General features: G+C 49.0%; 1 protein-coding gene across 3 annotated transcripts in view; it reads left to right on the top strand.

The window, feature by feature from the left end:
* The window catches only part of IFT122 (intraflagellar transport 122), a 63,376-nt gene that overhangs the window by 17,895 nt on the left and 26,856 nt on the right, over positions 1 to 18,625 (top strand). For 2 of the 3 annotated variants that reach the window (XM_031470946.2, XM_031470945.2), the window contains exons 8-15: positions 2,455 to 2,530; positions 7,438 to 7,629; positions 7,787 to 7,925; positions 8,179 to 8,381; positions 9,286 to 9,423; positions 10,716 to 10,880; positions 12,991 to 13,188; positions 17,665 to 17,805. In XM_031470946.2, coding sequence (XP_031326806.1) covers positions 2,455 to 2,530; positions 7,438 to 7,629; positions 7,787 to 7,925; positions 8,179 to 8,381; positions 9,286 to 9,423; positions 10,716 to 10,880; positions 12,991 to 13,188; positions 17,665 to 17,805 — 1,252 coding nt within the window. Of the gene's footprint in view, positions 1 to 447; positions 625 to 2,454; positions 2,531 to 7,437; positions 7,630 to 7,786; positions 7,926 to 8,178; positions 8,382 to 9,285; positions 9,424 to 10,715; positions 10,881 to 12,990; positions 13,189 to 17,664; positions 17,806 to 18,625 lie in introns of all 3 variants that reach the window. The other variant, XM_031470942.2, reaches the window with a different exon arrangement.

The following is an 18,625-nucleotide window of genomic DNA, read 5'->3' as shown; positions in this document are numbered from 1 at the left end:
TCCTATAATATTATCAAACCACCAATATCCCCCGCACCCAGTCCTCTGAAGGTAAATTAAAGGATTTAATTGTTTACCAGTCCAGTGTCATTATATAGGTGGTACCTACTTGATTTAGAAGGTTGTTTAATTTCCTTGCCTTTCTTACATCAGATTATTTTGCTTCTTCCTGTATAATTTTGTCCAGCCCAGAGCTGTACTATGCGTGTCTAATGCCTTCAAAGGCCATTAGCCTACCCCAGAGTTCCTGCTGTTTGATTTTTGTGACCACAGATGACTTTGTGGTTTCAGGGTACCATTTTTAATTCATGAGAAGCAGGATGCCCAGTGTACCTGGTTGCTGTCCTCTTCCGGGCAGGGTTCAGGGGCTCCTTGACAGGTTTTGAAATTATAGCTTTAGGGTAGTTCTAGGCAACGTGACTGTGAACAACCACTTACTGTCTGCAGCCGGTGGGAGAGTTTCTGGATGAACAGAGAGAACGAGGATGCCGAGGAAGTCATTGCCAACAGATATTTTCAGGAAGTCCCTTCCACTCTGAAGTCAGCAGTGTACAGTAGTCAGGGTAGTGAGGCAGAGGAGGAAGAGCCAGAGGAAGAGGACGACAGTCCCGGGGACGACGACTCGTGAGTGTGTCCTGAGGAGCGAGAACCCTCCTTCCTTAGAGGGTCCGGCCCCCAGCGGAGGCCTGCCGGGCAGGTGCTGCTCTGAAGCCTCTTTCTAGAAGAGGCTGGGGGGTGTTGTTGGTGAACGGTCCTCCACCAGGGGGAACACACCCTTAAAACGTGTGTGGGTTAGAAAATTCTTCTTTGAGAAACTTTATGAAATACTGAGAAGTCTAAAGGAGAAAATTTGACTTTTCTGTGAAACCCTGAGGGAGCCGCTGTTGGCATGTTAGCGTGTCTCCCCTCGGTCTGTCAGTGCCTTCACGTAGTAAACGGAATTGTACCCAGGTTCCTTTTTCCCACCTCAGCGTTGTAAGTTCTTTCCAGTAACGTTTTCAATGCCGGCCTAGAGTTCCCTGGCTCACCAAGCACTCCCTCTCTCACTGGACACCTTTCTCAACCTGTTCCCACACTGGACCTCACCTTTTGCCCAGACACATAGTAAAGAGGAAGCCCCTTGAGGAAGTCCTCAAGCCAGCCCTCGCCATCCAGCCATCCTTCCTGCTGTTCAGTCGCGATTTCTTGTAGGAAAACATGGGCAGGCTGAAGTGGGGGGGGGGGGGCAGGATATTGCGACTGGACAGAGGTGATCTAACTTCGGACTTTTTGAACTGTGGTGCCTGGGGTTCCCTGGAAGAAGGCGATGGAAGATGGGGGAAGGAAAGGAGGAAAGGGTGGGCGCCACTTCCCCATCTGCACTTCAACCAGAGCAGACCCTTTAAGTGGTTGACACAAGTTTTTCTTTTGGTAAAGAGTCCCACTGCCAGGGAAAAAGGGGTTGAAAACCACCCATCCAGCTCATGGGGGCTGAATCCATTCCAGAGCCATCTGTGGCCACCCCAAGAGGGCTCACTGCAGCCTGGGCCCTGGATTGTGCTTGGACTTCAGTGCCACTCACACAGTGCACGTGCGGGCCCCTTCCATCCCTCTCCACTTTTGTTCTTTTCCTTTTAGTTATGAACTAGTGTCTATGAGATTTGCCATTTTGCCACTCTTGGCTGAGTTCTGCAGGTAGGGCTGTCCCATGCTTTGCCTGTATATCTGATGGTCCTGCCAGGTGACCACAAAGCCCTGGGCTCAAAAAGCTGGAGTTACTAAACAAAGAGGAGGCAACAACAGGTGGATGAAGACCAGGACTCGGGGAATGGGGGCGTCTCTCTTGAACTAGATTGCTGAGTGCCTAATCCCCAGCCTCAGCTGAGGAGGTCTCTCCTGGGAGCTGACGCTGCAGCCCTACTCCGAGACGCGTCCTGCTGAGCACTCAGTGTCGGAGGCAGTGGCTGGCCTTCGAGAGCCACGCTTCTTTTTCATTAAATCCAGTCAGAAGCCATTTCACCTGGGCGAAAACCCCGACTGAGAGAACCTAGCTTTAGGTGTTAATTTCCCCCTTGAAGAGCAAGCAAGATACCCTTCTGTCCATAAAATCAGACAGTCCATGCCTTCCCACTGCAAAAGACGTGTTTTCTCCAGCACCTGCCCACACGTTCTAGTACGTAAGAGATGAGCACTCCTGGGTCTGCAGCCTTGCTCTTAGGTTTGTTCCCAGGAGGCTTGAAATGAGGGGTTTCATCTCTTCATCGTGGCAGCGACTGAACCTCACCTCGCCTTATCCCCTCAGGCTGATTGGTGGGCAGGCCCACATTACAACTTTCAGCCTCTGTGCTCCTGTGCATTTGGCAATCTGACAGCCTGGCCTGGGCTTTCTTTTTCCTGTTGTTTGTTAAACCCTTAGGGCTACACTCATCAGCAGACCATGGCCCCACATAACCTTTTTTGTCTTCTGTTGATTAGAGAGGAACATAATGACATCCTGGCTGTAGCTGATTGGGGCCAGAAACTTTCCTTCTACCAACTGAGTGGAAAACAGGTATGTAGCTGTGTGCAGACCCCAGTGGGAGATGCGGTTGCAGTCATGCCTGTTTTAGTCTATTTTCATGTTTGGAAATTGTCTTATTAGTAATTATACATTATTTTTATATTGTATAATTTATACTCCTGTTTATTGAGCATTTACTATGATACCAACTTCTGTGCTCAGTGCTGTGCATGCTTTATCTTATTTAATTCTTACAAAACCCTGTGAAGTAGGTACTTTGATTGTCAGCTTTTCAGAAATGAGTAGACAAGACTCAGAGCAGTGAAGTAAATATGCCCAGGGTCCCACACCGCTGGCAGTGGTGGCACTTGGGATTGAAACACAGCTTGGTCTGTAAAGCCTTGGTCTTGGTCATGACCCTACCTTCCTGTATTGCTTTATTCATCCTGCAAACATTTGTAAGCACCCACTTGGGCCCGCCCTTCACCTGTTAGGAGCTGCACACACGGAGCTGTGTAAGTTAATGCCTCTGCTCCGCAAGAGCTCCCGGGCTGGTGGGGACATACTGGATGGCCAGAAGTGCCCGTGCAGTGTGATCTGTGGCGTGGCGGACTACTGTGCAGATAGACAGCTCCAGGGACACAGAAAAAGGTGACAGTGCCACTTGGTGGAGGCAGGAGGTTTTGTCGAGGTGGCCTTTGAGCCGGACGAGCAGGGGTTTGCTGGCAGAGGACACTGGCAGTGGTGCTTCGGGAAGAGGAAACAGCACCTGCAGAGACAGGGAAGGGTGAAGATGTGGGACAGTCCAGGGTGACAGGACCCCAGACTGTGGACAAAGATGGAGCCAGAGAGGGAGACGGGGGCATGATTTTAAAGGACCTGAATAGTGTGAGTCAGGAGCTTGAGCACCATATGCTGTAAGTGTTCAGGAGCCGCAGGTCTAGCTAGGGAGTGAGCGGGGCAGATTCCTATTCCAGAAGAATTTCTTGTTTCTCTGGATGGTTGATTGAAATAGAGCCTTGTAGGAGGAAAGCCTGTTAGTAGGTGCTGAGGCGCTGTGGGGCGGTTGTACCACCTGTTCTCTGGCGCCTTTGTTTAATAGCACCCTTCTTCCTCAGAAAATGTCATGCTGGAGGGGACGGGTTTCAGGTATGTGTAGCCTGCCTCTGGGGCCATTTCTTCTACGTCATCTTACTATCAGTCATTTCATTTGTGATTGAGTAAAGAGAAAATAAAGGTACTAGATGGTGAAGTGTTTTCTCTGTTTCCCGTGGCTGATTTCCCAAGCCCTCATTCTCATTCTCTTGCACCCAGCCCTGGTACTGTCTCCTCCTCCAGCTAGTGTGCGCATCATCATTCAACAGGCGCGTTTACTGGCGTGTCTACTGTGTACCAGGCAGTGGGTGTGGGCGATGGAAGTTCCTGGGAACAAAAAAACCACGTCACAGAGGGAAAGAGTGGGGTCTTGTTGCTATAGTGACGACACAAAAGAGCTCAATGTGGTGGGCAGCCCCACAGCTCATGTTGTGGCCCAAGGTTTTGAATGGTAAGCAGCCTCACTCTGCTGAGATAGCTCAACTTGTTTGGGACAGTAAGATTATTCCCTCAGTGGGCAAGTGTCTTCTAAGTCTGGGAAGATTTAGAGTTAAATACAAGTAAATCAAAGCTATGCTTTTGTGTTAGGCTTATGGATAGTATATATTTTTGCCATTTTGTGTTTGTAATGCTTAAGGGGATCTGGCTTAATAATAATAATAGCTAACATTTACTGAGTTTCAGGTATCATATACACTTTAAAGTTAACTCTTTTAATCCTTATAACAACTCTACAAGGTAGATACTATTATCACCACTTTACATGTAAGAAAAATGAGGCACAGGACGAGTGTACAGCTCAGTGGTAGAGCACATGCTTAGCATACACAAGGTCCTGGGTTCAGCCCCCGGTACCTCCTTTAAAAAAAAGAAAACATTTTTTTTAAAATGATATAAAAAAAAATTGAGACACAGAGTGGTTCAGTAACTGCCCAAAGACACACAGTTTACCTAGTAGTCAAGCCTGGATTGGAACCCAGGCAGAACCTGTGCTAGATTCGATATTAGAATCTCTATCAGATTTGTCTTGTGATGATCATTTAAAGGTTGTAGTTGAGAAATTAGTTTTATTCTTCCAATTTTAAATGGAAAGATATAAGAAATTTTTATTAAGTACCTAAGGAATATTGGAATGTTGAAGAGATTTCTTATATTTTCTGGCTTGAGATTGTGGAGGAAGTCAGTGAACTTTTTGAATCAATATATTTATGTCTTTATTCTTTCACCAAATGTGGAAATTTTTTGGTTATTATTTCTTCAAATAATTTTTTCTCCATTCTGTCCTCCAGTTACATATGTTAGACCTTTTGATGTTGTTCTCCAGGTCACTGAGGCCCTGTTCATTTTTTAAATCTTATTTTTCCTCTCTTATCTTGAGATTGGAGGATTTCTGTTGCTCAGTCTTCAACTTCACTGACTTTTCTGTCATCTCTAATATTTCTGTTAAGCTCATCCAGTGAATTTTTGTTTCAGTTATTACCTTTTTCAGTTTTAGAATTTCCGTTTAGTTTTTCTTTCCTCCTTGTTCATTCATTACAAGTATATTTTCCTTTATATTCTTGACCATAGTTATAATAGCTGTTTTAAAGTTCTCATCTGCTATTTCCAGTATCTGAATCATCTTGGGGTCAGTCTCTCTTGATTGTCTTTTCTCTTGAGTATGGTTCGCATTTTTCTGCTTTTTAGAATTTTGCATTATGTTCTGAACATTGTGAATGATAGGGACTCATTTCTGTCATGTTCCTGTGAAGATTAGTGTATAGTTTTTTTTTCCCCTTAAGTAGTTAACTTTGCCGGACTCAACATTCAGATTCTGTCTTTCTAGTGTGGGCAGCAGCTGGAGTCTCTGTTCAGTTCTTCAGCCTTTGCTAGGCTGCTTGGCATCTGTCCCAACGTGTATAGTTTAAGGGGCTCCAGATATTCAGCAGTGTGTGCAGAATTTAGGCTCCTCCTCTTCTTTCTTTTCTGGATCTCCCACCTCCTGTTCTCGTCCATCGGGGTGCTGATGGGGCCTGCCCTCAGGCAAAAGCCATCAAAAAAATGAAAAACTCACCTAATGCCATTCCTTTCTTCCAAATGCATATGTGTTTGAAATTTCTCTCTGCTTCTGGTTGCTCACCAGTGCCTCCAGGTGGTTGTAATTTCCAATTGGTCCAGAGTTTATAGCTGTGACCTGCTGGAGAGTTGGTCCAGTGGGAACTAGTGAGCATTACCAGAAGCGCGAGCCTCCCATGTCATGATTCATAAGCTTTTTTGGTTTTCTTATTAGAGTTACTATCATTATGCAAACATGAGGGAAAGTTTTCATTATCAGGTGTTTGAAATTCCTAAAAAGGAAAGTTAAATATATTAAATTAATAATTGTAGTTTAAATTAGATTAAGAGAATGAACTAAGGTGTAAATGAGGCTGAGTGAGGGGTTTTATGGTCTGTTCAAAATTGAATTCAGTAGACATTCATCAAAGGCCTCTTTGCAATTGGTTGTTTACTTCTACTAGACTTATAAATAGGAAAATCTTTGTAAATTGAAGTTAAAAACTTAAGGAGAAATGAGGTTTTTTAGAGTTATTTCTTTAATAAAGTGATTATTAGTTTAATAAAAGTAATCAAAAATAGTTTTTTTAGTCACAGAAGGTACACTTAGGGACAGCCAAAGGGTCTGGTGATGATAAGGATAGAGATAACTTACAGAATGGGAGAAAGTGTTCACAAATCATGTATCTGATAAGGACTTGTATCTAGCATATGTAAAGAACTCTTACAACTCAATAATAAAAAGACAACCCAATTTAAAAATGGAGAAGGGATCTGAATAGACATTTCTTCAGACAAGATAGACATGTGGCCAATAGGTACAGGAAAATATGCTCAGTATCATTAGCTTCCAGGGAAATGCAAATCAAAACCACAGTGAGACATTACTACCCACCCACGAGGGTGGAGAAATTGGATCCTTTGTACACTATTGGTATGAAAATGAAATTGTACACCTAAAATAGGAAGAACCCAAATGTCCATCAGCTGATGATTGGACAAATAAAATGGGGAATATCCATACAATGGAATATTATTCAGCAGTGAAGATGGACGAAGTACTATTCATGCTACAACAAAGGTGAACTGGTCACAAAAGACCACATATTGTGTGATTCCATTTATATGAAATGTCCTGAACAGGTAGGTCTGTAAACTTAGGCAGAGCAGTCGTTGCCAGTGATGAAAAACGGGGGACTTGAAATCAACTGTAACAGGGGTAGGTTTTCTTTCTGGGGTGTTGGAAATATTCTGGAATTAGTGATGATGGTTGCACAACTCTGAATATATTAAAAGTCAATGAATTGTACACTTTCAGTGGGTGAATTGTATGGTATGTGAAATACCTCAGCAAGGTTATTAGAAAGATAAGCAGGATGGGTGTAGTTTCAGAATGAAGGACAGTTTTTAAAAGTTGAATAGACTTAGCTTTGTGAAATATAAAATAGAAAGAAAAGAAAAGAAGATAAAAAGGAAGCCAAGGGGAGCCATGATCCCTCAAGGGCTCTGTGCGGAGGAGGGCCTGAGGGAGAAAGAGCGTCCCTGGGTCCGGATGGGCTGAGGAGCTGGGACACCCACCAGGGCAGGTGGGGTGGGCCTGAGGGTGACACTGCTGGTGGGGGACCTGGCTGTGTGGTGCGGAGGGGCACGATGTCCCAGGGGAGACTGGCCTGCGTTCATGATGGAATCAGTCGCACAGGGGAGAATGCCAGCTAACTCCCCTGTCCTCCCAACTGCCGCAGTAAAAGTTGGAGGGAAAGGCCCTTCATTGTATTGAGATTATCATGGATTCAGAAGTGAATTTCCCTTGGTGTGTTCTCTTTCCTCAGATTGGGAAGGATCGGCTGCTGAGCTTTGACCCCTGCTGCATCGGCTACTTTACTAAAGGGGAGTACATTTTGCTGGGGGGATCAGACAAGCAAGTGTCCCTTTTCACCAAGGACGGAGTGCGGCTCGGGACTGTTGGGGAGCAGAACTCCTGGGTGTGGACGTGTAAAGTGAAACCCGATTCCAACTATGTGGTAAGAAGAGGAAGTTCATTCTGCTGGGCCGTTGCCTGAGTAGTCACTGACCGTCAGCTGTGTTTACCCAGTCTGATCGTGATGTCCATCCTTGACAAGCGGGAGGGGAGACTTCTCCGCAGAGAGCTGGGAATTGACACTCTCTCTTTCCCTGCAGGTGGCAGGCTGCCAGGATGGTACCATTTCCTTCTACCAGCTTATTTTCAGCACGGTTCACGGGCTCTACAAGGACCGGTACGCCTACAGGGACAGCATGACCGATGTCATTGTGCAGCACCTGATCACCGAGCAGAAAGGTGAGAGGCAGGTAGCACGCAGGGATTTACTTTCCGTAAGCTCTGGACCACAAAGATTGTGTGCCACTTTGGGTCTTAGCGTTCAGCAGAGCTGATTGTGCGTATTAGACACTCTATAAGGGTTTTTTGATGAGACTGTCTCCTTTAGTTGCCAGTAGCATTAAGTGAATGATGGCTTTTAATTTCTCTGTCTTCTACCTAAACAACATCTTGCTAGAGCTGTTTTATTTTATTTTATTCTTCTCTTTGACAGTTCGGATTAAATGTAAAGAGCTTGTCAAGAAGATTGCCATCTACAAAAATCGCTTAGCTATCCAACTTCCAGAGAAGATCCTCATCTACGAATTGTATTCAGATGACTCATCAGACATGCGTTACCGGGTGAAGGAGAAGATTGTCCGGAAGTTTGAATGCAACCTCCTGGTGGTGTGTGCTGACCACATCATCCTCTGCCAGGTGGGCTGCACCTGCTTCATGCCTCCACCGAGGATGGGGCACCCCTTTCGCCATTTCACAGTTGGTCCCTAGGAAACAAGTCCTTTTCCATTAAGCTCAGTGGCTCTTTGTTGCTTTCATTGTATTGCCATCTAAATGAGTCAGACTCTACCAGAAGGTCACGGACCATAGCCTGGAGAGCACTTTTTTCTATTGCCAAGCACTTTGTTAACCTGGGATTACATATATTTTAATGACTGAAAGCATACATTGATATATCACAAAATGAAGGTTAGGGGTTTTTTGGTAAACATATACGCATAAAAATTTATATCATCTTTCAGTTAACACCCAAAAAACTTATGATATCAACTCAAAATAGTAAAGGAAGTTTTACTTCCTGAGAGTTTTTTATAAACAGAAAAAATGTTCTCAGTTTAGATCTTCCTAGAAAATGTCTAGGTCAATGCCAAGAGAAGTTTAGAAAGACTAAGGGAAGGCCAGCCCAGCATCTTTCTTGGAAGTAGAGGTGGATTTGGTTCCACAAAACTAGGCCTACTAGAAGTAATAAAATGAAAGAAGTCCTTTAGGAATCACTGTACGTAAGAATACTATTAAAATCTCTCAAAAAATCTAAAACTTCAGGCAGGTTAGAGGTGCCACAGGTTACAGGCAGAAAGGTGTGCTTTTGGAATTGCCTATGTCTGAGGCTGCCTGGGGGTCGGCTGACGCGGTGAGGCCGAGCCAGGCCCCACGGGGAAGACTCGCGTGAAGAAGTAACGATGCCTGTCACGGGGTCTAGATAGGGGTCAGTAGACGCTGAACGTGTAGGTATTTTTCATCCCGTCGGTGCAGGTGGACCTCCGAGGGAGGGCTGGAGCACGTATTCTGTTGACCATCACTCAGAGCTGCGCTTGCTTTCCAGGAGAAGCGGCTGCAATGCCTGGCCTTCAGTGGGGTGAGGGAGCGAGAGTGGCAGATGGAATCTCTCATCCGCTACATCAAGGTGATCGGTGGCCCCCCAGGGAGGGAAGGCCTGTTAGTCGGCCTGAAGAACGGCCAGGTGAGCACTCCCTCCGCCTCCCATCAGCCTGATTATGTGCATGCAGTCCCTGAGATGGGTTCCCCACCTCCACCACCACCACTGGCATATTGGAGGGCAGCCCATAGTTTTGTTTTATGAGGACAGCTTCAGGCCAGAGACGCAGCGGTCCCCAACTCTGAGCATACCGTGTTCTGGCAGAGTTGGTGCTGCAGACTCTGGGCAGCCTGCAGAATGGGTTAGTGGATTAAAGTTCACCCAGAAGGTGGGAGATTTGTTAGAGACGCAGTTTCAGTGTCCTGCTAGAGAGGGAGGCGATCATTCTTTAGGTCAGGTCCCCACTAGAGCAATGGCAGGGTTAAGGCAGTGTGTTCTGGCTTGTGTCCCAGAGGGTGCTGGTCCTCAGACTATTACTAGATGTTTTAAGAAAAATGGGCCCTTTCCTCAAATAGATGTGGAAAATCTAGGTTATAGAAAGTTTAAACAGATTTGTGTATGTGTGTGTGTTCTTTGCTCAAAATAAGAAAAGTTCTAAGTGGGTTACATGGAAATTTGAAAGTGAAAATATAACTGTGTTAGCCTGCGAGCCAAGCTGTCTAGCAGGTGGCTGTGGCTGAGGCTTGTCAGTCCTTTCCTGGGGATGGAAGTCATGGTGTAGATTAGCAGAGGCCACAGCCTAGTAACACCACACGGAAGGAAAGCTAGCTTCTTTCCCACAGTCAGCTGTCACTTCCAGTGCCAGGCCAGAGAGCATGGACTTTGTGGGCAGGTGGACTTGGGGTCACGTTCGACCTTAGCTACTCAGTAGCTGTGTGACCCTGGGCAGGTCACTTCACCTCTCTGAGGCTTAGGTTTTACAAGTGAGGATAATCCCACGTGTTTCACAGGGTTGCCAGAATGGTCACTAACTGATAGCTGTCTTCATCATCATCGTCTTGCTGTGGTCACACCAGATGTCTTGTTAGTGTTTACAGTAGCCTCTTCCTATGTGAGTTTGTGATTCAGATCTCTCTAGATGGTGTCTCCTAACTCTGAAGTTTGGGTAATGTTAGCAAATCCCTGGTCAGGCAGACACTCGAGTGAGCTGGTTGTGTCCTGGGGCCCGCTGTGACTTTGGTGACCTCAGATGGACTGCAGTCTGGTCTCCCAAGGGTAACCACCTCTCTTGCTTCTGATGAGTCCTATTCTCTGCACGGAGCCTCTGGTGAAGTTAGTGGGAGTTGCTGTTCTAGAACACATGTTCTGACAGCCTGGTGGTGTTCCAAGGTCTTGTTGCCATGGTGACTCACACTTTTTCTCTGACATTTTGCCAGATCCTGAAGATCTTTGTGGACAACCTCTTTGCCATTGTCCTGCTGAAGCAGGCCACAGCCGTGCGCTGCTTGGACTTGAGCGCCTCCCGCAACAAGCTGGCCGTGGTGGACGAGAATGACACGTGCCTGGTGTATGACATCCACACCAAGGAGCTGCTGTTCCAGGTGAAGTCCCAGGGTGCCCCTGGCCTGTCCTTGGGTTAGAGACCCTCCCCTAGCTTCCCAGTCCCTGCGGGAGGGGCTCACGCTCCGGCTCCCAGGTGGGTCTCTGGGAGGAGCAGCGAGGTGCAGGGTGTGGGGGCGGAGCAGAAGCGCGGAGTCCAAGAGGCCTGGCGCAGCCCCCCCCCCCCCATGAGCTGCCAGGGCTGGGCCAGCCTCGTGAACTTCGGTTTCTTCACAGGAAAGATTGGCAAGTTACACTTTTCTTGTGAGGTTCCTGTGAGCAGTAAATGAATAATAACAAATCTCAGTGGGGCGCGGGTGGGCTCTCAGTACGTGGGTTAATATGAAGATGATTCTTTTGAAAAAGTCTGCTTCTCACCGGAGGCCAGCCTGTATCCGTGAGTACCCTGAGACGCAGTAAGGACACAGGACCGGTTTTGTCCCCTGAAAGAAGGGAAGGGATGGGACCCCTTCCTCTCCTTACTTCACAGGGGTGCTGTCAGAGCCAGCAAGACGTGGGTTGTTGGGGGTAGGCGTTTCTTGCACGCCATTTGGTCCTGTGGCTGGAGGAAGGTGTCACCGGAGGAGAGGGCCTGAAGGCTCCATACCCGGCACCCGGCCGGCTTCCTGCCGGACTCAGCGCTGCTCTTTGCCTCCTTAGGGCTTTGTAAGTGGTTAGGGCCTGAAGTGAGTTCCCCGCAAGGCTGAACCCTGCCCTTGACTGGCCTCCTTGGCCACTGCAGGCTTCCCTCTGTGATGGGCAGACAGAGGTCCCTTTATCAGGGCCCCTCCCCGTCTCCACAGCAGAACCAGCGCGGCAGAGGGGTGCTGCCTTAGTCACTTGGAAGGGGACACCTGCTTACCACTAGCCCAAGGTGATTCCCTTGATAGCAACCTGCCCACATCCCTGGGGGGCAGAATGATTTAGAGAAAAAAGAGCACAGGCTTTGCCTTCAGACAGACCCGGCTCTAGTCCTGCCTTCATCACTTACTGCGTCATCTTAAGCAAGTCAGTGAGCCTCTCTGAGCCTCAATTTCCCCTTAACTCTGAAGTGCAACTAGTCTTTGCCTCCTCGCAGAATTGTTCCAGGGCTAAACGAGATACCGTAGTGCCTAGCTCAGTGCCCGGCACAAAATAGGGCTCCCAGTGTCATATCTCTTCTGCCCAGACTCAACACTCACCCCTGGAGGGAGGTTAGCAAGCCCCAGGTGTGACTCTGTGTCTGAGCCTCGAACCTTGTAGGAGTGGAAGTGGGTGTGCCCTGCCCAGTCCCCCCCCCCCCCAAGGTTCTGCAGGAGGCTGGGGAGGGTAGTTCTCCGAGCGTGCCTGGAGGCATGGCACTCTCAGCTATCTTCCCCTCCTTTCCACTGCCCCGGCCCCCTGCGAACGAAAACAGCTATACTGGTTTTTTTCTCATTTTCTCAAAGTAGTCCATGTCACTGTGTACGATTCAGGCCATGTAAAAGATTTAGGCAGAAAGGTATAAACAGCTGCTGGTCCCTGGGGCTCCAGAGCTGAGCAGAAAACTTTGAGAGGAGGTGGCAGGAGGGGGTGCCTCCCAGGGTAACTATAATTTTGCATGTGTGGATTGTAAATACAGAGACAATATATTTTTTTTTATTTTTAAAAATAACTGACTTTTCTTTTTCTTATTTTTATAATAAGATGGTCCTGACCAAAAGAAAATCTCAGGCAAACAAAAAGTATAGAAAATAAAAATTATGTGCCGTTCCACCCGCCCCCAAAACAGTCACCGTTAATTCTTTGGAATATATCCCTTTAAACCTTCTATGCTTAGCTGTGCTTACTCATTCTTTGGTAGAACTAGACCCCACTTTGCTGAGTTTCTCACTGACTGTGTAATGATTAATATTTGGGGATAATAATTTTTTTTCAAAAGTAATGCTTGCTTATTAAAAAAATCCAACACACGGTACAGAGAGGAACTTGCCTGTGTCCTGTCCGTGACTTCTGATCCCCTTCTCCCCCTTTCTCTCCATCCCACTGTTAGGAACTTAGTGTGGTTTGGGCTTTGAAAAGAGCACCGAACCGAGTGTAGGAATGGTGCCAGAGCCCGGGCTGTCACAGGCCCCTCACATCCCTGTCCCTCAGGAGCCGAACGCCAACAGTGTGGCCTGGAACACCCAGTGTGAGGACATGCTCTGCTTCTCGGGAGGAGGCTACCTCAACATCAAGGCCAGCACCTTCCCGGTGCACCAGCAGAAGCTGCAGGGCTTCGTGGTCGGCTACAATGGCTCCAAGATCTTCTGCCTCCATGTCTTCTCCATGTCGGCCGTGGAGGTGCCGCAGGTAACCTGAGCGGTGACCACAGCTCTCAGCGGTCGGGGGACGAGACCAGACAGCCAGGCTCCCCGCTGGTGCTTGGAGTGGGTGGCAAGGAGAGAGGGAAGAGAGACGAGAGTGGCTGCCATGATGTCATAGAAGGCACTCTGGACTTGAACCTGAACCCTGTCTCCACCCTTTGCGACCTGTGTGTCTTTGGGCAAACAGCTGAACCTCACTGAGGCTCCGTTCCTTTCTGATCCTCCTTTCCTGTTAGGGAGGGGAGGGATCTGCAAGGTCGTCTGTCTGTCAGCAGAGTGTATGTCACTGAGAGCCAAGCGTGGGGCAGAGGGAGCAAGCCGGCCGAGTGGGGCGCCCAGCAGGCCATGGGCCCAGGTGCGGGGGTGATGCTTGTGTGTGAAAGAGAGTATGGGCAGACTTAGTGTGGGAGCCGAGGTCTGCGAGCCAAAAAAGGGAGCAGGGGGCCGTCTGTACACGCCCTCAAACCAGGAGGAGACAGAACAGGTAGGGAGCTGGAGTCTGGAGCCACAGAGTGGAGGAGGGCAGAAACACAGTCTGCAGGACAGAGATTGACAGTCCGAGTCGCGGCTGGCCTTATCCTGGCTGCTCCCTGAGTGAATCACGCCTGCTGTAGAGCTGTCACAGCCTAGGGACAAGCGCCAAGGAGAGTGTGGCACTCAGAATCCCATGCTTGAGAGAGACTCACTCTTAAACGCTGTGGAATGAATGCATCCACCAGACTTTTGTATAGGCACATTAATATGTGCATTAATATACAATTATGAGTATATGATCTTTTGGTAAACATTTTTAAACGAAAGTGCAACCATACTATAAATACTGTTTTGTGACTTGTCTGTGAGTATTGCTCCCATAGGTGAAACCTCAGATTTACTGTACTGTACTTTACTGAATGTGGATTATAAATAAGAGAGACTTCTAGTCACCTTCCATCTCCTAGGTACCCCACTATTTACACATCGCAGACCCACCACTTTTTATTAATTATGGGGCATCAACTAGCAATCTGGCTTTTTTCACTCAGCAGTCTACTGGAGACATGGCTCCACATCAGTGAATCTGTCTCGGTAGCATTTTACAATACCGAGGTGATTGCAGATTCACGTGTAACTGTAAGAAGTCACACAGAGACCCTCTGTACAACTTGTCCAGTTTTCCCCCCTGGTAACAGTTTGCAAAACTGAAGTACAGATTTATCACCTGTACAGGTGGGTGCTACCACCGCCACCAGCCCTCCACATCCCTGGTGTTGGGTTGCCCTTTTATTGTAACCACAACCCCTTTTTCTGCTCCCCCCCATTGTTTTTAATGACTGCTTTTTGTCCTTGTCACATGGATGTTCCACAGCTCAACCAGTACCTATTGTTGGATAGTTATGCTGTTTACAGCTTTTTTGCTCTTGTAGATAGTGGACATCTTTCTAGCTAAGTCACTTATCCCAATTTAGCTCCTTGGAATAAATTTTTAGAAGCGATTGCTGGGTCAAAGGTCAAGTCCATATGAAAGACTGATAGAGGAGTCTCCAGATTGCCCTTCCACTGGGCTGGGCTCCATCAGTCTGCGCCCCCCCCCCCCCCACACACCTGGCCTTCCCTCGCTCTCCCGGCCTCGGCTTCTTGTAAAGGGTGGGGCTGGGGTCCACTTGGTCATCTAAGCTGGGGACACCCGTGTTACTTATTGCTGCAGGAGTTATTAGTGCCTGACACAGAGCAGTTATGGGAGTAGAATTCAGGTCTGAGGAAAAAGGAAAATAAAAAGCCAGAGAAAGAAGGGAGAGAGGTGTGTGGAAGCAGGGCAGGAGGAGGGACAAGAACAGCCCCCGCTGGACTGTGTCCTTGCTGTCTTCGTCTGCTCCCATGCTGAACCGGCATCTCATCATGCCAGACAGGCTGTGCTGATTGAAAGTTTTCCTCCAATACCACCATCCTGACCTCAAAGATAAACTCAGTTTGCTGGCCCCTGACTTTGGCCAGCTGAGAGGAGCCGGAGGGGCAGCCCGGGGCTCCCTTGCCAAGGCCTTCAGATTCAGAAGACGGAGGGCCCCCCCCCCCCCCCCCCCGTGGCTGCACCAGGGCCATCCTGCTGATGCAGCAGGTCAGCACTGCCAAGGGTTAGGAAAGGCAGCCTCGAGACAAAGGCTGTTTATCCTTCGCCTCTGCCTCCAGCCATCCTGTGGTTTTGGCCTGGAGGGGAGGGAGAAAGCATCAGACCCACTCTGGGGATTTCTGGTTTCCTTTCGAAATTTACATCATCTTGTGCAAGAGTTGGTGAGTCAGGGCAGCCAAGTAAGGCGGCAAGCCCTGCGCGGGCTCCTCAGGGCAGCAGTGACTTCATGCTTGGAATGCAGCAGTGGCATCAAGCAGCGCCCTGAGGGCATTTGTTCGGTTAGGATATTTTTAAAACCCCCGATCTACCCCCAACCCCCGTGCTCCCACGCCAGCCCGAATGTTAACTGTTGGTTGCGCACTGGATTCTGGGGCAACTGTCCGAGTTCCCGTCCTCCTGGGGCGTCACCCTGGGGAGCAGCCACACAGTTGAGGGAAGGAGCGCTGGCCCTGATGCCTCCACCAGCCGTGACCTTGAGCAGCTCCCTGTGCTCTGTGGGCCTCACTTTTTTGTGCAATGGGTTAAATGTATCCAGCTTTCAGGTTTTCTCTGGTCCGATTCCTCAATCTTAAAATAGCAAAAACATTACCAAACAGAACTAAACTGGAGCAAAGGACGCTCGCTAGAAGAGTTTAGAAGGAAAGCCCGTGCGTGGGGAGTTTAAAAGCTTCCATGAGGTGGTGACACCTAATCTGAGCCCCGAAAGAGCTGGAAAGACAGACAGGAGCAGTGAGTGTGTTTCAGGCAGAGGGAGAGGCAGGAGTGGGAACAGGTCTGGGGAGCTGGGGGACAGAGGATCTGGTGCAGGAAGGCGCATGGGGATGAAGTGTGCTCCCCTGGCCTGGCACCGTCCTGTTTTCAAAGCACTTCTCTGCTTTGCCATGATCGCCAGTGGGCTGGGTGGGGCATTGGAACAGAATTTAATCAGTTTACCCCAAATCACACAGCTCAGGTGTGGCTGAGCCAGGCCTGGCTTCTAGCTCAGCTGCTCCCCAGTTCACACCCTGCGGCCGCCTTGGAGGCGGAGTCGGCAGGGTAGGAAGGATGCGCATTCAGAAGCAATCCTGCCCAGTGCTGAAAAAGAACCAAGTTTCCTTTAAAGCTAAAAAACGGACAGGAAATTTCAAAGATAAAGGCCCCAAATGGAGAAAACAGCACTTCCAGCTCCACATTTGGGAACCATTAGCGCAGAGGTACTGGCTGATTGATCTCCTCAGGCCCAGGAATCTAGGAGAAGTGTCATTCCCTCTCTCACACTCACCAGCCAAAACAAGGGCAGGGCCTTTCGTAGTGAAGGACGCCCGCCCAGCTCAGACTTGTTTTCATGTGTGCATGAGAGCACGCGCACACGCGCGCGCGCACACACACGTCCCCCACCCAGGAGGCAGGGAGGAGCTCAGAACCTGGTCAGGTTGCCCTGGTCCAGCTCCAGGTCTTCCATGTGCCATTTCTATGTCCTTACAAGTCATTGCCCTCAGTCTCCGGGTTGTAGTCAGGGAGCAGTAATGCCTAGTGCACAGCCCTGTCGGGACTGACCCAGAAGCACTTTACAAATTTAATTTTTTTTTTAAATGGACGTACTGGGGACTGAACCCAGGATCTCTTGCATGCTAACCACGTGCTCTACCTCAGCTATACCTTCCCTGTAAACCTAAAGAGAGAAATTGTTAGGAACCGTGCACAGGTATCAGGGCAAGGCAGCCCTAACTGGACGGAGAGGTGGTAGGAAGGTTGCCAGTGCCGGGGAACTAGGAGAGGGTCACCTTTCTTGGGATAAGAAGGTTTCTCTCCCCTCTTTGTAAGAAGCCACCCCAGGCCCCTCCCTCACAGCAATGTTCATTCCTTCAGCAAACGTAGGCTGAGGGCCTGCAGACGTGGGTGAGTACAGCCCACCGCCACCCTCAGGTTGTGTGCAGCCTTGGAGGGGACAGGCTTATAATTGAAATACAACCCGAGGTCGAGACGGGGCTGAGGAACCCGTTCCCTTGACGGGTCAGTGAAGACTTTCCAGGAGAGGTGACATTTTAACAGGGCCTTTAAAGTCAAGTAGGTGCTTTGCAGAGGGTGAGGAGGGGCAAAGGCATTCCAGGTAAGGGTGACATCTTGGGATAAGGCCATCCTGGCGGTGGGGGTGGAGGGGAGGGTGGGTGGAAGTTGGTGCTGCAGAGCACAAGGGTTCGAGGGTCTGGCTGTGGAAGGGGGAACAGAGCGGGAGGCGCCTAGGATGGGCTGGGTGAGGCTGAGCCCTGGTGGCCTCAATCGGAGGTCGCAGGAGTCGGTGCACACACCTGGAGTCCGGCTTCACGTGAACCTGACTGTTTCCATTGCTTCTTTCCTTTTGATGAAATCCTACAGTCTGCTCCGATGTACCAGTACCTGGACAGGAGGATGTTCCGAGAAGCCTACCAGATTGCTTGCTTGGGCGTGACAGACACGGACTGGCGTGAGCTGGCCATGGAAGCCTTAGAAGGATTGGAGTTTGAAACAGCAAAAAAGGTAGGCATCAGTTAGCATGAGCTGCGATTTGGTCCTCAGTGGTCCCTTGAGGAAGCAGAAGGTGGTCCGAGTGATATACAGAGAGGCAGATGCAGGCTGTAGTGGGCTCTCGAGTTAGACTGACTTGGGCTGGGATCCCAGCTCAGCCCCCTCCCAACCTGTGAGCCTCAGCGGGAAACAGCCTTTCTGAGGTTGCTCATCTGTAAAATTCGGGTGATGACAGGCCCCATCCTCAGAGATGTTTAAGGATCTATGCGATAATGCCTGTAAAGCCTGACGCACAAGGGGGATCCGAGAGCTTCTAGCCGTCAGTCTTACTAGCTCTCACTCATGCCCGGCACCCAGCCAAACCCTGGCACGTCGTGGGCACTGAGTAAGTGGTAGCTTTTATTACGGGCATGAGCTCTTAGTGCTGTGAGGCCGTTTATTACGCAGTGCTGTTTTTCTTGGCGCTCTGCTAAGTACACTGGAAGAAATGGTCAAGTTCTCTGCTTCTGAAAGCAGTGTCTCTCCGCACATACCTTCCTGGCATGATTCATGGTGTCATTTCCTGGCTGAGTCTGTTAAAGCTACAGAAATGGGTGAAAACACTTGACCCCTTTCCACACATTAGAAAAAGCCCAGCTACGTCCCTGAGATGGGTTTTCATCGGGAACCTGAGATGGGGGAAAGGAGTGGCTTGCAAGCCCCTCTCCCAACTCCTCCCTCCCCTCTTTTCTTCCCACAGTCAGTTAGCCAGTTTGCCCCATACTCCTGAGCCAGAGCCACATGGTGCCCACCTGCCCCATGCCGGGCGAGACTTCTAGGCCTGAAAAGAGAG

Source organism: Camelus dromedarius, chromosome 17, assembly GCF_036321535.1.
Source record: "Camelus dromedarius isolate mCamDro1 chromosome 17, mCamDro1.pat, whole genome shotgun sequence".
Classification (NCBI taxonomy): Eukaryota; Metazoa; Chordata; class Mammalia; order Artiodactyla; family Camelidae; genus Camelus; species Camelus dromedarius.
Note: the sequence above shows the minus strand (reverse complement) of the source record. Positions and strands in the feature narration are given on the sequence as shown.